General features: G+C 45.1%; 1 protein-coding gene across 1 annotated transcript in view; it reads right to left on the reverse strand.

The window, feature by feature from the left end:
- The window catches only part of LOC118396077 (solute carrier organic anion transporter family member 1C1-like), a 30,558-nt gene continuing 12,098 nt past the window's right edge, over window positions 1-18,460 (reverse strand). The window contains exons 8-13 of the mRNA XM_052467028.1: window positions 10,277-10,472; window positions 9,848-10,013; window positions 5,813-6,171; window positions 5,548-5,612; window positions 5,349-5,466; window positions 1-858 (exon numbers count right to left, since the gene is read on the reverse strand). Coding sequence (XP_052322988.1) covers window positions 624-858; window positions 5,349-5,466; window positions 5,548-5,612; window positions 5,813-6,171; window positions 9,848-10,013; window positions 10,277-10,472 — 1,139 coding nt within the window. The 3' untranslated portion in view covers window positions 1-623. The remainder of the gene's footprint in view (window positions 859-5,348; window positions 5,467-5,547; window positions 5,613-5,812; window positions 6,172-9,847; window positions 10,014-10,276; window positions 10,473-18,460) is intronic.

Raw genomic sequence — 18,460 nt, forward strand, 5'->3', positions numbered from 1 at the left:
ATTACAATTTCCTCATATGAACTTCAACTCAGTAAAATCTTTGAAATAACTTTTGTTCACTTTTTGAAAATATGGAGTTGTATAGATCTGAAGGAAAAATATGTAATGTAATCCCTTTTTAGATAAAAAATGTAATCTAGCAAAATGTGAATACTCTGCAAGGGGTGTGTATACTTTCACTGGGTACTGTATAAACAAAAAAACATCAATTTATTTTCACATCATCTACAGGATTACAGTACAAATATACTTGATGCTCGTCTCTCCTCGCTAAATCACTTGTATTCAGGGTGGAAAAATACCGGAAAAGGAGATGTCAGGGCATGTATTGGGTCAGTGGAGCAGGTACACAATGGTATTGAGTACCAGCGCAGAGTACTGACACCTTTCACAAAAATATTTGCTGAATATTCACCCAAAAAATAATTAACAATGGTACTGTCAAAAATGATTACTGTCGTAGTGAACTCAGACCGTTGGCTAACTTGCTAAACACAGTCTACTCCAACAGGGTTAACCCACTTGGGGGAGATCACAACTAGCTTTATGTAGGCAAAAGTCGCTACACCGACACCTGTTTCATCCCGTCTTGGAGTCGAGCCATGTTGAGCTATTGAGGACCATCAAAGCCGTGTCTCCCTGTCAGGGTTACAGTCCAGCGCTCTTACAAACTGGTCAGAGTGGATAGAGTTGTTGCTTTCCTCTTTCCTGAGAGACTCGAACTCCATCTCTACATTCCCATTGGTCAATGCTATTTTCTCTTCCTGCTTGACGTGCCTCCTGAGTAGAGCGAAGCCCAGTATACACAGGAAGAAAGAGACAGTCCTCAGGCCCATAGTCAGACCCAGGTAAACTACCCTAGAACAGAACAGAGGAGAGATTAAGGTTAGGGATAGGATCAGAGTTAGGGATAGGTTCAGAGTTAGGTATAGGGAATGCCAGTAAACACAGAAAGCAAGAGATAGTAGCCTAGCGGTTAAGAGTTTTGGGCCTGTAACCGAAAGGTCCCTGGTTCGAATCCCTGCGCAGTCAATGTAGAAAGATCTGCTGTTCTGCCCTTGAGCAAGGCAGTTAACCAACAAGAACTTCTCCTCGGGCGCTGTTGACGTAGTTTAGGCAGCCCCCTGCATCTCTCGGAATCAGAGGGGTGGGTTAAACGCGGAAAAAACATATCGGTTGAATGCATTCAGTTGTACAGCTGACTACAGTCGGTATCCCCTTTCCAGTCCTTAGGACCCGAGTCAGACCCAGTTATACTATCCTAGAACAGATCCAAGGAGAGAGTGAATCGGGGCGGCAGGTAGCGTTGGACTAGTAACCTAAAGGTTGGAAGATCCAATCCCCGAGCTGACAAGGTAAAAATCTGTCGTTCTACCCCTGAACAGGCAGTTAACCCACTGTTCCTAGGCCGTCATTGAAAATAAGAATTTGTTCTTAAATGACTTGTCTGGTTAACAAATAAAAATCCTCAGAATAAACTAAAATAGGTTACACTTAACACGAAGGCAACATTTAATGGGGTTGTAAGCGTTTGAAGTAGACTATTCTAAAGTAACACTTTACAATTAGTGTGCATTAATGTTAACTGTTGCCCTAAAATAGAGCAGAGAGCATGAATACTAAAAACATGGCACGGTAAAACAAGAAAATAAGCATTTACTAAAACCAATGTAGGCTACCCCTATCCAAATAGAGATAGCCATGGAGCTAGGACTGTACTGTAGAGGTTCACCTGTAGAGGTTCACCTGTAGAGGTTCACCTGTAGAGGTTCACTAGGGGGAAATTCCCACCTGAGTTAAGCATCTGTGGGATGTTATTTCCTTTTATTGCACTTTACTTTCCCTCCGTATTCTGACCTTAAATTTAGGCATGAAAATAGCATGCTATTCACCAGCTGTTCGCTCAGGGTGGAGATGGAATACATCAATGTTTGTCTACAGAGACGCCATATTCTGACATTGACTTAATTCCTTCATAATTCCACCACCTTTACGCGCGAGGAAACCATGAAAAAAAAAAAAAAAAAAAAAAGTTGTGTAAACCTACCGAAATTATATGGCCTTTTAACTTGCAGGGATGGGCATTCTTGAACGTGTTAATTATAGGCTACCCCAACTTTATCTGTTTCCTGTTTGTAATCATGTTAAATATTAGTCACTATCAGTATCAATAACTATCAGTAAGCCGAATAACCACACGTATTCACCTGACAATTTACTGTTAGTTCTGTTCAGCTGGTATATATATACATATATATATACACAGCCGTAACGGTTTGAACTGACGCATGGCGTAATACTTGGCCTTGTATTAGTACAGTTATGTGGTTAGTGCAGGCACTAGAACAGGCTATAGCCAACCATTGTGGTTAGTGCAGGCACTAGAACAGGCTATAGCCAACCATTGTACACTAATCTCTCTATTATAATTCTATGTACAATATGAATAATAGTTGGCCTTGTATTAGTACAGTTCTGTGGTTAGTGCAGGCACTAGAACAGGCTATAGCCAACCATTGTGGTTAGTGCAGGCACTAGAACAGGCTATAGCCAACCATTGTACACTAATTTCTCTATTATAATTCTATGTACACTAATCTTCCGACATTACCATGAGCTGAAGAAATTAATGTGGCAATTTTCTGAATTAATCAAACCACAGTTTAATTTATTTCATGCTCTCCAAACCTGTTTATGATTCATAAGTACTTTCCTAACCCTAAAATCTGAGAATTTTTCAAAAAATTGGTTCTGAAACGGAGAAAAATATGCATATATTTAGATGCCTTTCTTTCATTGATCGAACAAAATCGAACTACAAAAAGGTGCATTTGAGATAAATGGACTGAAAATCCTATTGAATGAAAGCCGCAAGAGATAATCTGTTGGCCAGCAAGTGGGAGGTTTTTATGTTTTGATCGCTGGAGAAAAATGTAAAACCAGTCATATCAATCAATCAAATTTTATTTATAAAGCCCTTCGTACATCAGCTGATATCTCAAAGTGCTGTACAGAAACCCAGCCTAAAACCCCAAACAGCAAGCAATGCAGGTGTAGAAGCACGTTATATGGTATCAAACTGAAACATATCAACATTCCCACTGGGTTCACACTGGTTGAATCAACGATGTTTCAACCTCATTTCAATTCAATTACGTTGAACCAACGTGGAATATATATTGAATCGTTTTTTTTTTCACAGTAAAATTTATGAAATAATGGCTTTATAACTTGCAATAATGACATTCGGAGAGCCAAGCTATAGACTTCTTTAGCCGTGCGTAAAAGACAGTACAGTGCCAAACCTACTGAGTTGATTTATGATTTTAATTATATGCATAGACTTTTAACTGAGGAAGAAGTCTGGGTGTAAGCATTTCTGTGGAACCCAGCAGAACGGTATCCTAAAGGCGTCCCTTACTCAGACTAAAAGGGAGATTGGGAGTCAGTCATGTTATCAAACTTCGGTTATTGCCGTAAATGATTATGCATAGGTTAATAACGCATTACTAACGCTTGTCATCTTCTTTTGTTTTCTTGTCCTTTTTCAAGTCCCTCACTCTCTTAGGAGCCTGAGGGAGGAAGTGAACCGCTCCAAATCCAACTCCAACGATCAGTAGTTCAATGGGACGGGTAATGGCAGATAGGATGGGGGGGGGGTAGAGTGTTCTTAGTGTGATTATAAATTCAGACCAGGGCCTTATGCCATGGAAGCAGATTACATAATCAGAGCCCATAAGTCTTGCAGGTGTGAACATACAAATTAATTGTGAGAATATTAATAAATCATGTTTTCTTTTCTGTTAATTTATAAAGTCATTTCAAAGTTTGTATAATGTTGAACAGTATGGATTTGGATTCTAGCTTGAAATAGGCCTAGTGGTTAGAGCGTTGGGCCAGTAACCAAAAGGTTGCTAGATCAAATCCACAAGCTGACAAGGTAAAAATCTGTCCTTCTGCCCTTGAACAAGGCAGTTATCCCACTGTTCCCAGGATGGCTGCCATTGTAAATACGAGTTTGTTCTTTAACTGACTTGCCAAGGTAAATAAAGTTTGAATTATAAAAAATGAAATGAGAGATGTGGAACTCAACTCAAGATAAGGTCAACAGATGAAGAGAGAAGACACTGCTGGGAGGGGGGCACAGGGGCCCACCCTGCACACCCTCTGATTATAGTTCTATTTCCACACCCACAAGGGTCCTGACTTAGTCAGGGCCATGACAATACCAGTAAGAGGAAACTGCTTGGAGATGTCTCCGCCTAGTTGGGAAGTATAAAGATGTGTTTATGGGGTCTTTGTAGCTGTATCACTGTCGGTAGCCACCGTCAAGTTATACCCACAAACCCATGACATTATACCCACAAACATTTACAACTGTCACTGACTTTAGTGTTAGTTTCCTTACATTTATAACTGTCTCTTTAGTGTTAGTTTCCTTACATTTATAACTGTCTCTTTAGTGTTAGTTTCCTTACATTTATAACTGTCTCTTTAGTGTTAGTTTCCTTACATTTTGCATCATTCCACTACATCGTTAGTTTACCTTTCTTTCCTCTCTCACGTTTGTGTGGTTGTCCCTGAAGGATCGCTAACAGCAGTGGGTATTATCAGGCTAACGTATTATAAATTGCGCAATAATTTGGGACATGTAGCCTATTGGAATCACGTTGAAACGTAGATCATACGGAGCAGTTTAAACCCGGAGCCTGTCACAACGACTGGACTGTTGTGACAGTTCTATGATTAATGAGGATCATCAGGGTAGATTTGTAGGACTACTGATCAACCCTTATTGTACACGTTTGTCAACAACTCATTTTTCATAGATTAAACAATTCAACACGGCAACTTTCAGGAAGAATCAAATCACTATATTTTTTTATTCACCAATATATTTTGCGCGCAAAGGCTCTTCAAACATTTTTTTTCTATTCATAAATACTTTGCTAACCCTAAATAATACACAAGATCAGAGTATTTTTAAATCTACCAAGTGGTGCTGACAAGAACATGAATATTCTTGTATTTACATGGCTTTCTTTCATTGATCCCTAATATTCCCTAATATTCTGAACCCTTTTCTGTCGAGGAATTTCTCATTAAAAAAAAGGTACACCGAATTTAAAGGGATGGATTTAGATAAAAATGTACTAAAAAAACATATTGAATGAAAACTTGATGAGAAAAATCGGTTGGCCAGTAAGTGGGAGGGTTTTCAGCTGTTGAATTATATTTATTCAGCGTGTGCAAGGGAACCACGCCTGCAAAGCCAGTACGCACCGCATAAGGTAAGTCCAAATACAGAGAAGTGAATAGCGGAAGGCATATTTTCCTAAGTGTTTTACCTGTAGGCTGTTGTGTTGTAGATTCTACATGCTCCTCTTCTTCCACATGTTGTGTTTCCCCACTTTAAACAGGTAGTGTCTATGACGGCTCCGAAGTAGATAGGTGCAGGGATGCCAGCTAAAATCAATCAATCAATAAATCAATCAATCTTTGACTAACTCAATCAATCAGTCAACCGAGGACATAAGTAATACTCACCCAGGGTCCGGGTGGCCAACGTGTGGACTCCAAGAGCCAGGGATTTAAACTCGGGCTTAATGCACCTATAAGAAGATTATTAAATCCTTTAAGGCCAACTAAACTTAATCCTAACTGTTGTGATTAACTTGAACTTGAGTGACATCAAAGCATGATTTTTACAAAACGGTTTCCCCAAGTTGAACATGTTAGGATAAAACCCATTTTGTATCATTGAAAGCATTGTAGCATTTCTCCAGTCCATCCACTAGATGGCCTCACTGACCTGATGAGAAGCATGAAGCCTGGCGTTCCCCCCAGAGAGATGATGAAGGAAGTGATGACAGACAAGAAGAGGAAGTAGGGGAACATTGTGTCACAGCTGTCTCTGATTGGACAGTGACCCAGGGAGGCAGTCAGGTTACTGGACTGAGAACCTGCCCCTGTCACCGCCACACACCTGCACTGGTTAAACACCTGGAGGAGAGGACATGGGGAGGGATCACTGAGTAAAACATTACAATAATATGGGAGTCTGTACAAGCGGTCTGGGGAGTCTGGACGAGCGGTCTGGGGAGTCTGGACGAGCGGTCTGGGGAGTCTGGACGAGCGGTCTGGGGAGTCTGGACGAGCGGTCTGGGGAGTCTGGACGAGCGGTCTGGGGAGTCTGGACTAGCGGTCTAGAGAGTCTGGACTAGCGGTCTAGAGAGTCTGGACAAGCGGTCTAGAGAGTCTGGACTAGCGGTCTGGGGAGTCTGGACTAGCGGTCTGGGGAGTCTGGACTAGCGGACTAGCGGTCTGGGGAGTCTGGACTAGCTGTCTAGAGAGTCTGGACTAGCGGTCTGGGGAGTCTGGACTAGCGGTCTAGAGAGTCTGGACTATAGCGGACTAGCGGTCTGGGGAGTCTGGACTAGGGGTCTGGGGAGTCTGGACTAGTGGTCTGGGGAGTATGGACTAGCGGTCTGGGGAGTCTGGACTAGTGGTCTGGGGAGTCTGGACTAGCGGTCTGGGGAGTCTGGACTAGTGGTCTGGGGAGTCTGGACGAGCGGTCTGGGGAGTCTGGACGAGCGGTCTGGGGAGTCTGGACGAGCGGTCTGGGGAGTCTGGACTAGCGGTCTGGGGAGACTGGACTAGCGGTCTGGGGAGTCTGGACTAGCGGTCTGGGGAGTCTGGACTAGTGGTCTGGGGAGTCTGGACTAGCGGTCTGGGGAGTCTGGACTAGCGGTCTGGGGAGTCTGGACTAGTGGTCTAGAGAGTCTGGACTATAGCGGACTAGCGGTCTGGGGAGTCTGGACTAGCGGTCTAGAGAGTCTGGACTAGCGGTCTAGAGAGTCTGGACTAGCGGTCTAGGGAGTCTGGACTAGCAGTCTGGACTAGAGGTCTGGAGAGTCTGGACTAGCGGTCTGGACTAGAGGTCTGGAGAGTCTGGACTAGCGGTCTGGACTAGAGGTCTGGAGAGTCTGGATTAGCGGTCTGGACTAGCGGTCTGGGGAGTCTGGACTAGCGGTCTGGGGAGTCTGGACTAGCGGTCTAGGGAGTCTGGACTAGCAGTCTGGGGAGTCTGGACTAGGGGTCTAGGGAGTCTGGACTAGGGGTCTAGGGAGTCTGGACTAGGGGTCTAGGGAGTCTGGACAAGCGGTCTGGGGAGTCTGGACTAGGGGTCTAGGGATTCTGGACTAGCAGTCTGGGGAGTCTGGACTAGGGGTCTAGGGAGTCTGGACTAGCGGTCTGGGGAGTCTGGACTAGGGGTCTAGGGAGTCTGGACTAGCGGTCTGGGGAGTCTGGACTAGCGGTCTAGAGAGTCTGGACTAGCAGTCTGGGGAGTCTGGACTAGCGGTCTGGGGATGTCTGGACTAGCGGTCTGGGGATGTCTGGACTAGCGGTCTGGGGATGTCTGGACTAGCGGTCTGGGGATGTCTGGACTAGCGGTCTGGGGATGTCTGGACTAGCGGTCTGGGGAGTCTGGACTAGTGGTCCGGGGAGTCTGGACTAGCGGTCTGGGGAGTCTGGACTAGCGGTCTAGAGAGTCTGGACTATAGCGGTCTGGGGAGTCTGGACTAGGGGTCTGGGGAGTCTGGACTAGTGGTCTGGGGAGTATGGACTAGCGGTCTGGGGAGTCTGGACTAGTGGTCTGGGGAGTCTGGACTAGCGGTCTGGGGAGTCTGGACTAGTGGTCTGGGGAGTCTGGACGAGCGGTCTGGGGAGTCTGGACGAGCGGTCTGGGGAGTCTGGACGAGCGGTCTGGGGAGTCTGGACTAGCGGTCTGGGGAGACTGGACTAGCGGTCTGGGGAGTCTGGACTAGCGGTCTGGGGAGTCTGGACTAGTGGTCTGGGGAGTCTGGACTAGCGGTCTGGGGAGTCTGGACTAGTGGTCTGGGGAGTCTGGACGAGCGGTCTGGGGAGTCTGGATGAGCGGTCTGGGGAGTCTGGATGAGCGGTCTGGGGAGTCTGGACTAGCGGTCTGGGGAGTCTGGACTAGCGGTCTGGGGAGTCTGGACTAGCGGTCTGGGGAGTCTGGACTAGCGGTCTGGGGAGTCTGGACTAGCGGACTAGCGGTCTGGGGAGTCTGGACTAGCGGTCTAGAGAGTCTGGACTAGCGGTCTGGGGAGTCTGGACTAGCGGTCTAGAGAGTCTGGACTATAGCGGACTAGCGGTCTCGGAGTCTGGACTAGGGGTCTGGGGAGTCTGGACTAGCGGTCTGGGGAGTCTGGACTAGTGGTCTAGAGAGTCTGGACTATAGCGGACTAGCGGTCTGGGGAGTCTGGACTAGCGGTCTAGAGAGTCTGGACTAGCGGTCTAGAGAGTCTGGACTAGCGGTCTAGGGAGTCTGGACTAGCAGTCTGGACTAGAGGTCTGGAGAGTCTGGACTAGCGGTCTGGACTAGAGGTCTGGAGAGTCTGGATTAGCGGTCTGGACTAGTGGTCTGGGGAGTCTGGACTAGCGGTCTGGGGAGTCTGGACTAGGGGTCTAGGGAGTCTGGACTAGGGGTCTAGGGAGTCTGGACTAGGGGTCTAGGGAGTCTGGACAAGCGGTCTGGGGAGTCTGGACTAGGGGTCTAGGGATTCTGGACTAGCAGTCTGGGGAGTCTGGACTAGGGGTCTAGGGAGTCTGGACTAGCGGTCTGGGGAGTCTGGACTAGGGGTCTAGGGAGTCTGGACTAGCGGTCTGGGGAGTCTGGACTAGCGGTCTAGAGAGTCTGGACTAGCGGTCTGGGGAGTCTGGACTAGCGGTCTGGGGATGTCTGGACTAGCGGTCTGGGGATGTCTGGACTAGCGGTCTGGGGATGTCTGGACTAGCGGTCTGGGGATGTCTGGACTAGCGGTCTGGGGATGTCTGGACTAGCGGTCTGGGGAGTCTGGACTAGTGGTCTGGGGAGTCTGGACTTGCGGTCTAGGGAGTCTGGACTAGCGGTCTGGGGATGTCTGGACTAGCCGTCTGGGGAGTCTGGACTAGCGGTCTAGGGAGTCTGCATAAGGTAAGTCTAAGGAGTCTGGACAATTTTTTATTTTTACCTTTATTTAACTAGGCAAGTCAGTTAAGAACAAATTCTTATTTTCAATGACGGCCTAGGAACAGAGGGTTAACTGCCTGTTCAGGGGCAGAATGACAGATTTGTACATTGTCAGCTCGGGGGTTTGAACTTGCAACCTTCCGGTTACTAGTCCAACCATCCCTCTAACCACTAGGCTACCCTGCCGCCCCGACTAGTGGTGAGTACTACCTACTCTAGTCTACATAAGGCCCCTAGAGGCAGGAGTTCGATATATTTGTCTCCACCTGATGACTTCACATACACTGAGTATACCAAACATTAAGAACACCTTCCTAATATTGAGTTTCACCCCTCTCTTTTGCCCTCAGAACAGACTCAATTCATTGGGGCATTGAATCTACAAGGTGTCGAAAGTGTTGCTGGCTTAAGTGATGCTGGCTCACGTTGACTCCAATGCTTCCCACAGTTGTGTCAAGTTGGCTGGACGTCCTTTGGGTGGTGGACCATTCTTGATACACACAGGAAACTGTTGAGCGTGGAAAAACCCAGTAGCGTTGCAGTTCTTGACACAAACCGGTGGTTTTGTCCATTCACTCTCTGAATGGCACACATACACAATCCATAGGTCTCAATCGTCTGAAGGCTTAGTAGTCCATCTTTAACCCATCTCCTCCTCTTCATCTACTCTGATTAAAGTGGATTTAACAAGTGACATCAGTAAGAGATAATAGCTTCCCACTGGACAGTCTACGTCATGGAAAGAGCCGTTCTTAATGTTTTGTATAGTCCGTGAATAGGCCCAAGGGGAACACTAGGATATCATCTCACCGTGTTTTTGCCCTCTCCGGTAGAGGATGTACAGCCAGCCAAACAGGGGGACACATAAGTGATCCCGTTCTCTCCACAGACAGGGTCCCAGTCACTCCCGGAGCACAGGCAACCGGAGTTACACTCAGAGAACAGAGTTGGCTGCTGGTACGACAGACCCTCCACCCTGGACAAACACAGAGACGGATGCAGAAACGACTGAAAAGGTACAGTGTGTATTAGAGTCTAGAAAGATCTGTCACAACATCAATGATCAGTGTTCACTCGTTTACACAGACTGTTTTCTAGGTCAGTTCATAGCGACTCTGTTTTGACTGACGTGCTTTTTCTCTATTCTCAGTGACTAAGAATAGCTACTCGTTCCCAATAGAGTTTAATTGAATACATAAAAGATGACGGGGGAGGTTTGTATCCAGCGTGGAGACTTACCCTGTGTATGACATGGTTATCCCAGCCACCTTGGCATTGTCACAGCCCATGGCGAAGAAGAAGAGGGACAGGAAGTACCCCAGCAGGGAGGTCCCGAAGGCGAACTTAGCAGCTCCCATGACGCCCAGCTTGAACTTGTTCATGACCACCCCCCCTGAGAACATCCCCAGAGCCACTGCAGGGATGTTGACCATGCCTGTAGAGCAGAAACAGACGTCAGCCATGCATGCACAGCACACACAGGGAAGTTGAAAGAACCGTTCTAATCGTAATACAGCTCCCCTGAAGCAGGTTTGACGGTTAAGTGTCTTTCAAGGGCACAACGTCAGGAGAAGGCATCTACGATACTGATACCATCAACCCTCCGGTTGCCAGCTCATTCCCAAATAGATTTCCCCATGGGATCTCTACAGACGTCATACGAACAACAAGTTTATACCACAGGAAGGGGAAGTGTGGGATTAGTGGTATAGCCAGGCCTGGCCCTTGGCATAAGCGACATAGGAGACCATTCAGGGCTACAGGGCCCCCGACCCCAAAAATAAATAAATACATCTTTAAGAACTCAGCCAGGGTGTCAACTTACTGTTAAGAGTTAAAGACAATTATTATTATTATTTCAACTTTATTTAACCAGGTAGGCCAGTTGAGAACACCTTTATTTAACCAGGTAGGCCAGTTGAGAACACCTTTATTTAACCAGGTAGGCCAGTTGAGAACACCTTTATTTAACCAGGTAGGCTAGTTGAGAACACCTTTATTTAACCAGGTAGGCCAGTTGAGAACACCTTTATTTAACCAGGTAGGCTAGTTGAGAACACCTTTATTTAACCAGGTAGGCTAGTTGAGAACACCTTTATTTAACCAGGTAGGCCAGTTGAGAACACCTTTATTTAACCAGGTAGGCCAGTTGAGAACACCTTTATTTAACCAGGTAGGCCAGTTGAGAACACCTTTATTTAACCAGGTAGGCCAGTTGAGAACACCTTTATTTAACCAGGTAGGCCAGTTGAGAACACCTTTATTTAACCAGGTAGGCCAGTTGAGAACACCTTTATTTAACCAGGTAGGCCAGTTGAGAACACCTTTATTTAACCAGGTAGGCCAGTTGAGAACACCTTTATTTAACCAGGTAGGCTAGTTGAGAACACCTTTATTTAACCAGGTAGGCCAGTTGAGAACACCTTTATTTAACCAGGTAGGCCAGTTGAGAACACCTTTATTTAACCAGGTAGGCCAGTTGAGAACACCTTTATTTAACCAGGTAGGCCAGTTGAGAACACCTTTATTTAACCAGGTAGGCCAGTTGAGAACACCTTTATTTAACCAGGTAGGCCAGTTGAGAACACCTTTATTTAACCAGGTAGGCTAGTTGAGAACACCTTTATTTAACCAGGTAGGCCAGTTGAGAACACCTTTATTTAACCAGGTAGGCCAGTTGAGAACACCTTTATTTAACCAGGTAGGCTAGTTGAGAACACCTTTATTTAACCAGGTAGGCCAGTTGAGAACACCTTTATTTAACCAGGTAGGCTAGTTGAGAACACCTTTATTTAACCAGGTAGGCTAGTTGAGAACACCTTTATTTAACCAGGTAGGCAGTTGAGAACACCTTTATTTAACCAGGTAGGCTAGTTGAGAACACCTTTATTTAACCAGGTAGGCCAGTTGAGAACACCTTTATTTAACCAGGTAGGCTAGTTGAGAACACCTTTATTTAACCAGGTAGGCCAGTTGAGAACACCTTTATTTAACCAGGTAGGCTAGTTGAGAACACCTTTATTTAACCAGGTAGGCCAGTTGAGAACACCTTTATTTAACCAGGTAGGCTAGTTGAGAACACCTTTATTTAACCAGGTAGGCTAGTTGAGAACACCTTTATTTAACCAGGTAGGCCAGTTGAGAACACCTTTATTTAACCAGGTAGGCTAGTTGAGAACACCTTTATTTAACCAGGTAGGCTAGTTGAGAACACCTTTATTTAACCAGGTAGGCTAGTTGAGAACACCTTTATTTAACCAGGTAGGCCAGTTGAGAACACCTTTATTTAACCAGGTAGGCTAGTTGAGAACACCTTTATTTAACCAGGCAGGCCAGTTGAGAACACCTTTATTTAACCAGGTAGGCTAGTTGAGAACACCTTTATTTAACCAGGTAGGCTAGTTGAGAACACCTTTATTTAACCAGGTAGGCAGGTAGGCTAGTTGAGAACACCTTTATTTAACCAGGTAGGCTAGTTGAGAACACCTTTATTTAACCAGGTAGGCTAGTTGAGAACACCTTTATTTAACCAGGTAGGCTAGTTGAGAACACCTTTATTTAACCAGGTAGGCTAGTTGAGAACACCTTTATTTAACCAGGTAGGCCAGTTGAGAACACCTTTATTTAACCAGGTAGGCTAGTTGAGAACACCTTTATTTAACCAGGTAGGCTAGTTGAGAACACCTTTATTTAACCAGGTAGGCTAGTTGAGAACACCTTTATTTAACCAGGTAGGCCAGTTGAGAACACCTTTATTTAACCAGGTAGGCCAGTTGAGAACACCTTTATTTAACCAGGTAGGCTAGTTGAGAACACCTTTATTTAACCAGGTAGGCTAGTTGAGAACACCTTTATTTAACCAGGTAGGCCAGTTGAGAACACCTTTATTTAACCAGGTAGGCCAGTTGAGAACACCTTTATTTAACCAGGTAGGCCAGTTGAGAACACCTTTATTTAACCAGGTAGGCTAGTTGAGAACACCTTTATTTAACCAGGTAGGCCAGTTGAGAACACCTTTATTTAACCAGGTAGGCCAGTTGAGAACACCTTTATTTAACCAGGTAGGCCAGTTGAGAACACCTTTATTTAACCAGGTAGGCCAGTTGAGAACACCTTTATTTAACCAGGTAGGCTAGTTGAGAACACCTTTATTTAACCAGGTAGGCCAGTTGAGAACACCTTTATTTAACCAGGTAGGCCAGTTGAGAACACCTTTATTTAACCAGTTAGGCCAGTTGAGAACACCTTTATTTAACCAGGTAGGCTAGTTGAGAACACCTTTATTTAACCAGGTAGGCCAGTTGAGAACACCTTTATTTAACCAGGTAGGCCAGTTGAGAACACCTTTATTTAACCAGGTAGGCTAGTTGAGAACACCTTTATTTAACCAGGTAGGCCAGTTGAGAACACCTTTATTTAACCAGGTAGGCCAGTTGAGAACACCTTTATTTAACCAGGTAGGCCAGTTGAGAACACCTTTATTTAACCAGGTAGGCCAGTTGAGAACACCTTTATTTAACCAGGTAGGCTAGTTGAGAACACCTTTATTTAACCAGGTAGGCCAGTTGAGAACACCTTTATTTAACCAGGTAGGCTAGTTGAGAACACCTTTATTTAACCAGGTAGGCTAGTTGAGAACACCTTTATTTAACCAGGTAGGCTAGTTGAGAACACCTTTATTTAACCAGGTAGGCCAGTTGAGAACACCTTTATTTAACCAGGTAGGCTAGTTGAGAACACCTTTATTTAACCAGGTAGGCTAGTTGAGAACACCTTTATTTAACCAGGTAGGCCAGTTGAGAACACCTTTATTTAACCAGGTAGGCTAGTTGAGAACACCTTTATTTAACCAGGTAGGCCAGTTGAGAACACCTTTATTTAACCAGGTAGGCTAGTTGAGAACACCTTTATTTAACCAGGTAGGCTAGTTGAGAACACCTTTATTTAACCAGGTAGGCCAGTTGAGAACACCTTTATTTAACCAGGTAGGCTAGTTGAGAACACCTTTATTTAACCAGGTAGGCTAGTTGAGAACACCTTTATTTAACCAGGTAGGCTAGTTGAGAACACCTTTATTTAACCAGGTAGGCCAGTTGAGAACACATTTATTTAACCAGGTAGGCTAGTTGAGAACACCTTTATTTAACCAGGTAGGCCAGTTGAGAACACATTATTTAACCAGGTAGGCTAGTTGAGAACACCTTTATTTAACCAGGTAGGCCAGTTGAGAACACCTTTATTTAACCAGGTAGGCCAGTTGAGAACACCTTTATTTAACCAGGTAGGCCAGTTGAGAACAAGTTCTCATTTACAACTGCGACCTGGCCAAGATAAAGCAAAGCAGTGCGACACAAACAACAACACAGAGTTACACATGGAATAAACAAACGTACAGTCAATAACACAATAGAAATGTCTGTGTACAGTGTGTGCAAATGGAGTAAGGAGGTAAGGCAATAAATAGGCCAATAGTGGCGAAGTAATTACAATTTAGCAATGAACACTGGAGTGGTATATGTGCATGCTTGATCGGGGGAATGTGGTCGAAGGCTCCGTGTGGATGGTGTGACGCAATTACGAAGGCAGGCGAAGACCAAATTGAGCTCCGTACTGCATCGCCGTGCGCCTCCCAAATTTTGTAACAATGCGGAGGGCTCCGTTTAGCTCTACACTGACATGATTGGTTGACGGTAGAGGGGGGCGGGAGGTCCCGAAAAAAAAACACAAACTCACTTCCTTGACAACTTCCTTGACAACAGCTCTGCGCTGCTCCGTGAAGGCGAAAGAAGCCCTGACTTCTGCAGAGGCCGTATCACCTTAAATGCTGCATGGCCAATGCAGATGTCAGACTGACCGTGCAGAGCCTTTTAGAATACTAAAATACACAAGGTGCATCAGCAGTTATTATCTCATATCAGTCCCTGACAGTCACTCAATTAGCCCATGCCAGCTAACATTTTTTAGATTGGTAAGTTAGTCAAGCCAGCTATCTAAACTTGTAGTAAACATACCCATGGTCCCCTGACCTCCAGGTGGTCTCCATTGATTTTGTTAGTCACTCACACTTACTGTAGAGATTATGTTAACATAGCATGCATAAATCATGGCAAAATGTGTAGAATTGTGGGAATTTTTGCTTCTCATCTCTCATCCTCTCACCCTCTCACATCTCTCATCCTCTCACATCTCTCATCCTCTCCATCTCTCTCATCCTCTCCATCTCTCTCATCCTCTCACATCTCTCACCCTCTCATCTCTCACCCTCTCACATCTCTCACCCTCTCACATCTCTCATCCTCTCATATCTCTCATCCTCCACCCTCTCCATCTCTCTCATCCTCTCACATCTCTCCATCTCTCTCACATCTCTCCATCTCTCTCACATCTCTCATCCTCTCACATCTCTCATCCTCCACCCTCTCCATCTCTCTCACCCTCTCATCCTCTCACATCTCTCATCCTCTCACATCTCTCATCCTCCACCCTCTCCATCTCTCTCACCCTCTCATCCTCTCACATCTCTCATCCTCCACCCACTCCATCTCTCTCACCCTCTCATATCTCTCGTCGTCCACCCTCTCCATCTCTCTCACCCTCTCATCCTCTCACATCTCTCATCCTCCACCCTCTCCATCTCTCTCACCCCTCATCCTCTCCATCTCATCCCACCCTCTCATCCATCCTCTCACATCTCTCATCCTCCACCCTCTCCATCTCTCTCACCTCTCATCCTCTCCATCTCTCATCCTCCACCCTCTCCATCTCTCTCACCCCTCATCCTCTCACATCTCTCATCCTCCACCCTCTCCATCTCTCTCACCCTCTCATCCTCTCACATCTCTCATCCTCCACCCTCTCCATCTCTCTCACCCTCATCCTCTCACATCTCTCATCCTCCACCCTCCTCCATCATCCTCTCATCCTCCTCACATCTCTCATCCTCTCACATCTCTCATCCTCCACCCTCTCCTCTCTCATCCTCTCACATCTCTCATCCTCCACCCTCTCCATCTCTCTCATCCTCTCACATCTCTCATCCTCCTCCCTCTCCATCTCTCTCACCCTCTCATCCTCTCACATCTCTCATCCATCTCTCTCACCCTCTCATCCTCCCATCTCTCATCCTCCACCCCTCCCACCTCTCTCACCTATCTCCCTCCCCCTCTCTGTCTCTCTCTCTATCTTGCTCCATTCTCTCCCTCCTTCTGTCCCTCCCTCCACCTCGTCTCATCTGTCTCTCTCCCTCCTCTCTCTCCCCATCCTTCACCCTCTCCCCTTCCGTCTCCCTCTTCCCCCTCCATTCTCTCTCTTTCTCTCTCTCCTTTCCCTGCCTTCCCCTCCTCTCACCTCGCTCTCTCCTTCCTCTCTCCCACAGACAGGCAGAGACAGATAGGCAGGAAGTCAGACACATACAGTTTTAAAGTTTAAAGTCAATCTAACTTTAAAAAAAAATTGCAATATCCTTTTCAGAATGAATTCAATAATTCATAATAATGCTATAATGGAAGTCAAAAATGCTTCTGGGTCTATTGACTTTAAATTTCATATGCCGGGTTCCCTTCTGGGAACACACTTTAATAAAGCCCTCAGGTTTTTACGTTGAGAAATGACGTTCTACAGAGGATGGAAGACAATGATTTTGTGTAACTGCAGGGAGAGAATGAAGGATCATGTTGAGGGTAAATTAAGACACTTCCTGTTGTCACAGGAAGCTGAACCTCAACACAGGGCATCCCTATAAGGTTGTGTGCAAGGACGGTTAACTAGTTCAAACGCAGTCAACGGGAGTGTCGTGGTTATGTGAGGACTGTAGACAATGCTTTTCTATGGAATAAATCCCTTGTTCTCTGAGAGACCGAGTTTTCACTGTGAAGAGTTCATTTCACATGGTCAGATGTAGGCTTGCGTTCATCGGGAGCGTCTGTTGAACGGTCCCATGTGTGAATATTGATTCTATTTCTCAACCGTTCTGCCGATGTCACTCAAAAGCACATTAACTCTAGGTCAGGTGAGGCAGATGTCACTCAAAAGCACATTAACTCTAGGTCAGGTGAGGCAGATGTCACTCAAAAGCACATTAACTCTAGGTCAGGTGAGGCAGATGTCACTCAAAAGCACATTTTTAAATGTTTTTATGTCACCTTTTTAAAAATGTTTTTATGTCACCTTTATTTAACTAGGCAAGTCAGTTAAGAACAAATTCTGGGGGGTAGGCCTAGATTCATGTCCACTCAAAGCTCAACCCTGACAACCCTAAACCTAACCTCATTCCTAACCCTAGCTTCATATCAACTTCCAGCTCAATTCTAAGCCTAACCCTAACCCTCGCTTCATCTCAACATCTTGGCTCAACCTCAACATCGGTTGTCTCTTATCTTTTCCCATTGACTGCTACTGTATGTATTGACCTAAGCATCAATCTTGTGACACTCATCTTTTCCCATTGGTTTCAATGTATTGACATACTGTAAACGTAAACACTGTGACATCTTCTCCCATTGACTGCAATGTATTGAGAAAAAACATCAGCTACTGTGACATTTGACCTTTTTTGCAAAAACGTGTCAGGATGACGTTTTCAGGTTCACAATGGGCTGGGCAAAATGTGTGGAATTACATGAAATTAGCTGTAAAAACGGCAACGACAAAAAATGCCCCTAAAACGGCCCCATGGCAAAATGTGTGGAATTGCACGAAATGAACTCTAAATCAAAATCAAAAATCTCTCCACCGTCAAGAGGGGGGCTCTAAAATGTTTTGCCAGCATGGTGGTGAGGGGTCCCCCAACTAAATTTTGCTTAGGTTCCTCAAAAGTTTAGAGCTGGGCTTGTATATAGCCATTTTACAGGGAAAGATCTAGCACAATCCACTCTTCCTAACTGGGATGGTGATTATGCCTGCAATACAATATTAACCTGACAACTCACAATAAATCAAATCAACTTTTATTTGTCACATACACATGGTTAGCAGATGCTAATGCGAGTGTAGCAAAATGCTTGTGCTTCTAGTTCCGACAATGCAGTAATAACCAACAAGTAATCTAGCTAACAATTCCAAAACTACTACCTTATAGACACAAGTATAAGGGGATAAAGAATATGTACATAAAGATATATGAATGAGTGATGGTACAGAGCGGCATAGGCAAGATACAGTAGATGGTATTGAGTGCAGTATATACATATGAGATGAGTATGTAAACAAAGTGGCATAGTTAAAGTGGCTAGTAATACATGTATTACATAAAGATGCAGTAGATGATATAGAGTACAGTATATATGTATACATATGAGATGAATAATGTAATGTATGTAAACATTATATTAGGTAGCATTGTTTAAAGTGGCTAGTGATATATTTTACATCATTTCCCATCAATTCCCATTATTAAAGTGGCTGGAGTTGAGTCAATGTGTTGGC

This window comes from Oncorhynchus keta, chromosome 17 (genome assembly GCF_023373465.1).
Source record: "Oncorhynchus keta strain PuntledgeMale-10-30-2019 chromosome 17, Oket_V2, whole genome shotgun sequence".
NCBI lineage: Eukaryota > Metazoa > Chordata > Actinopteri > Salmoniformes > Salmonidae > Oncorhynchus > Oncorhynchus keta.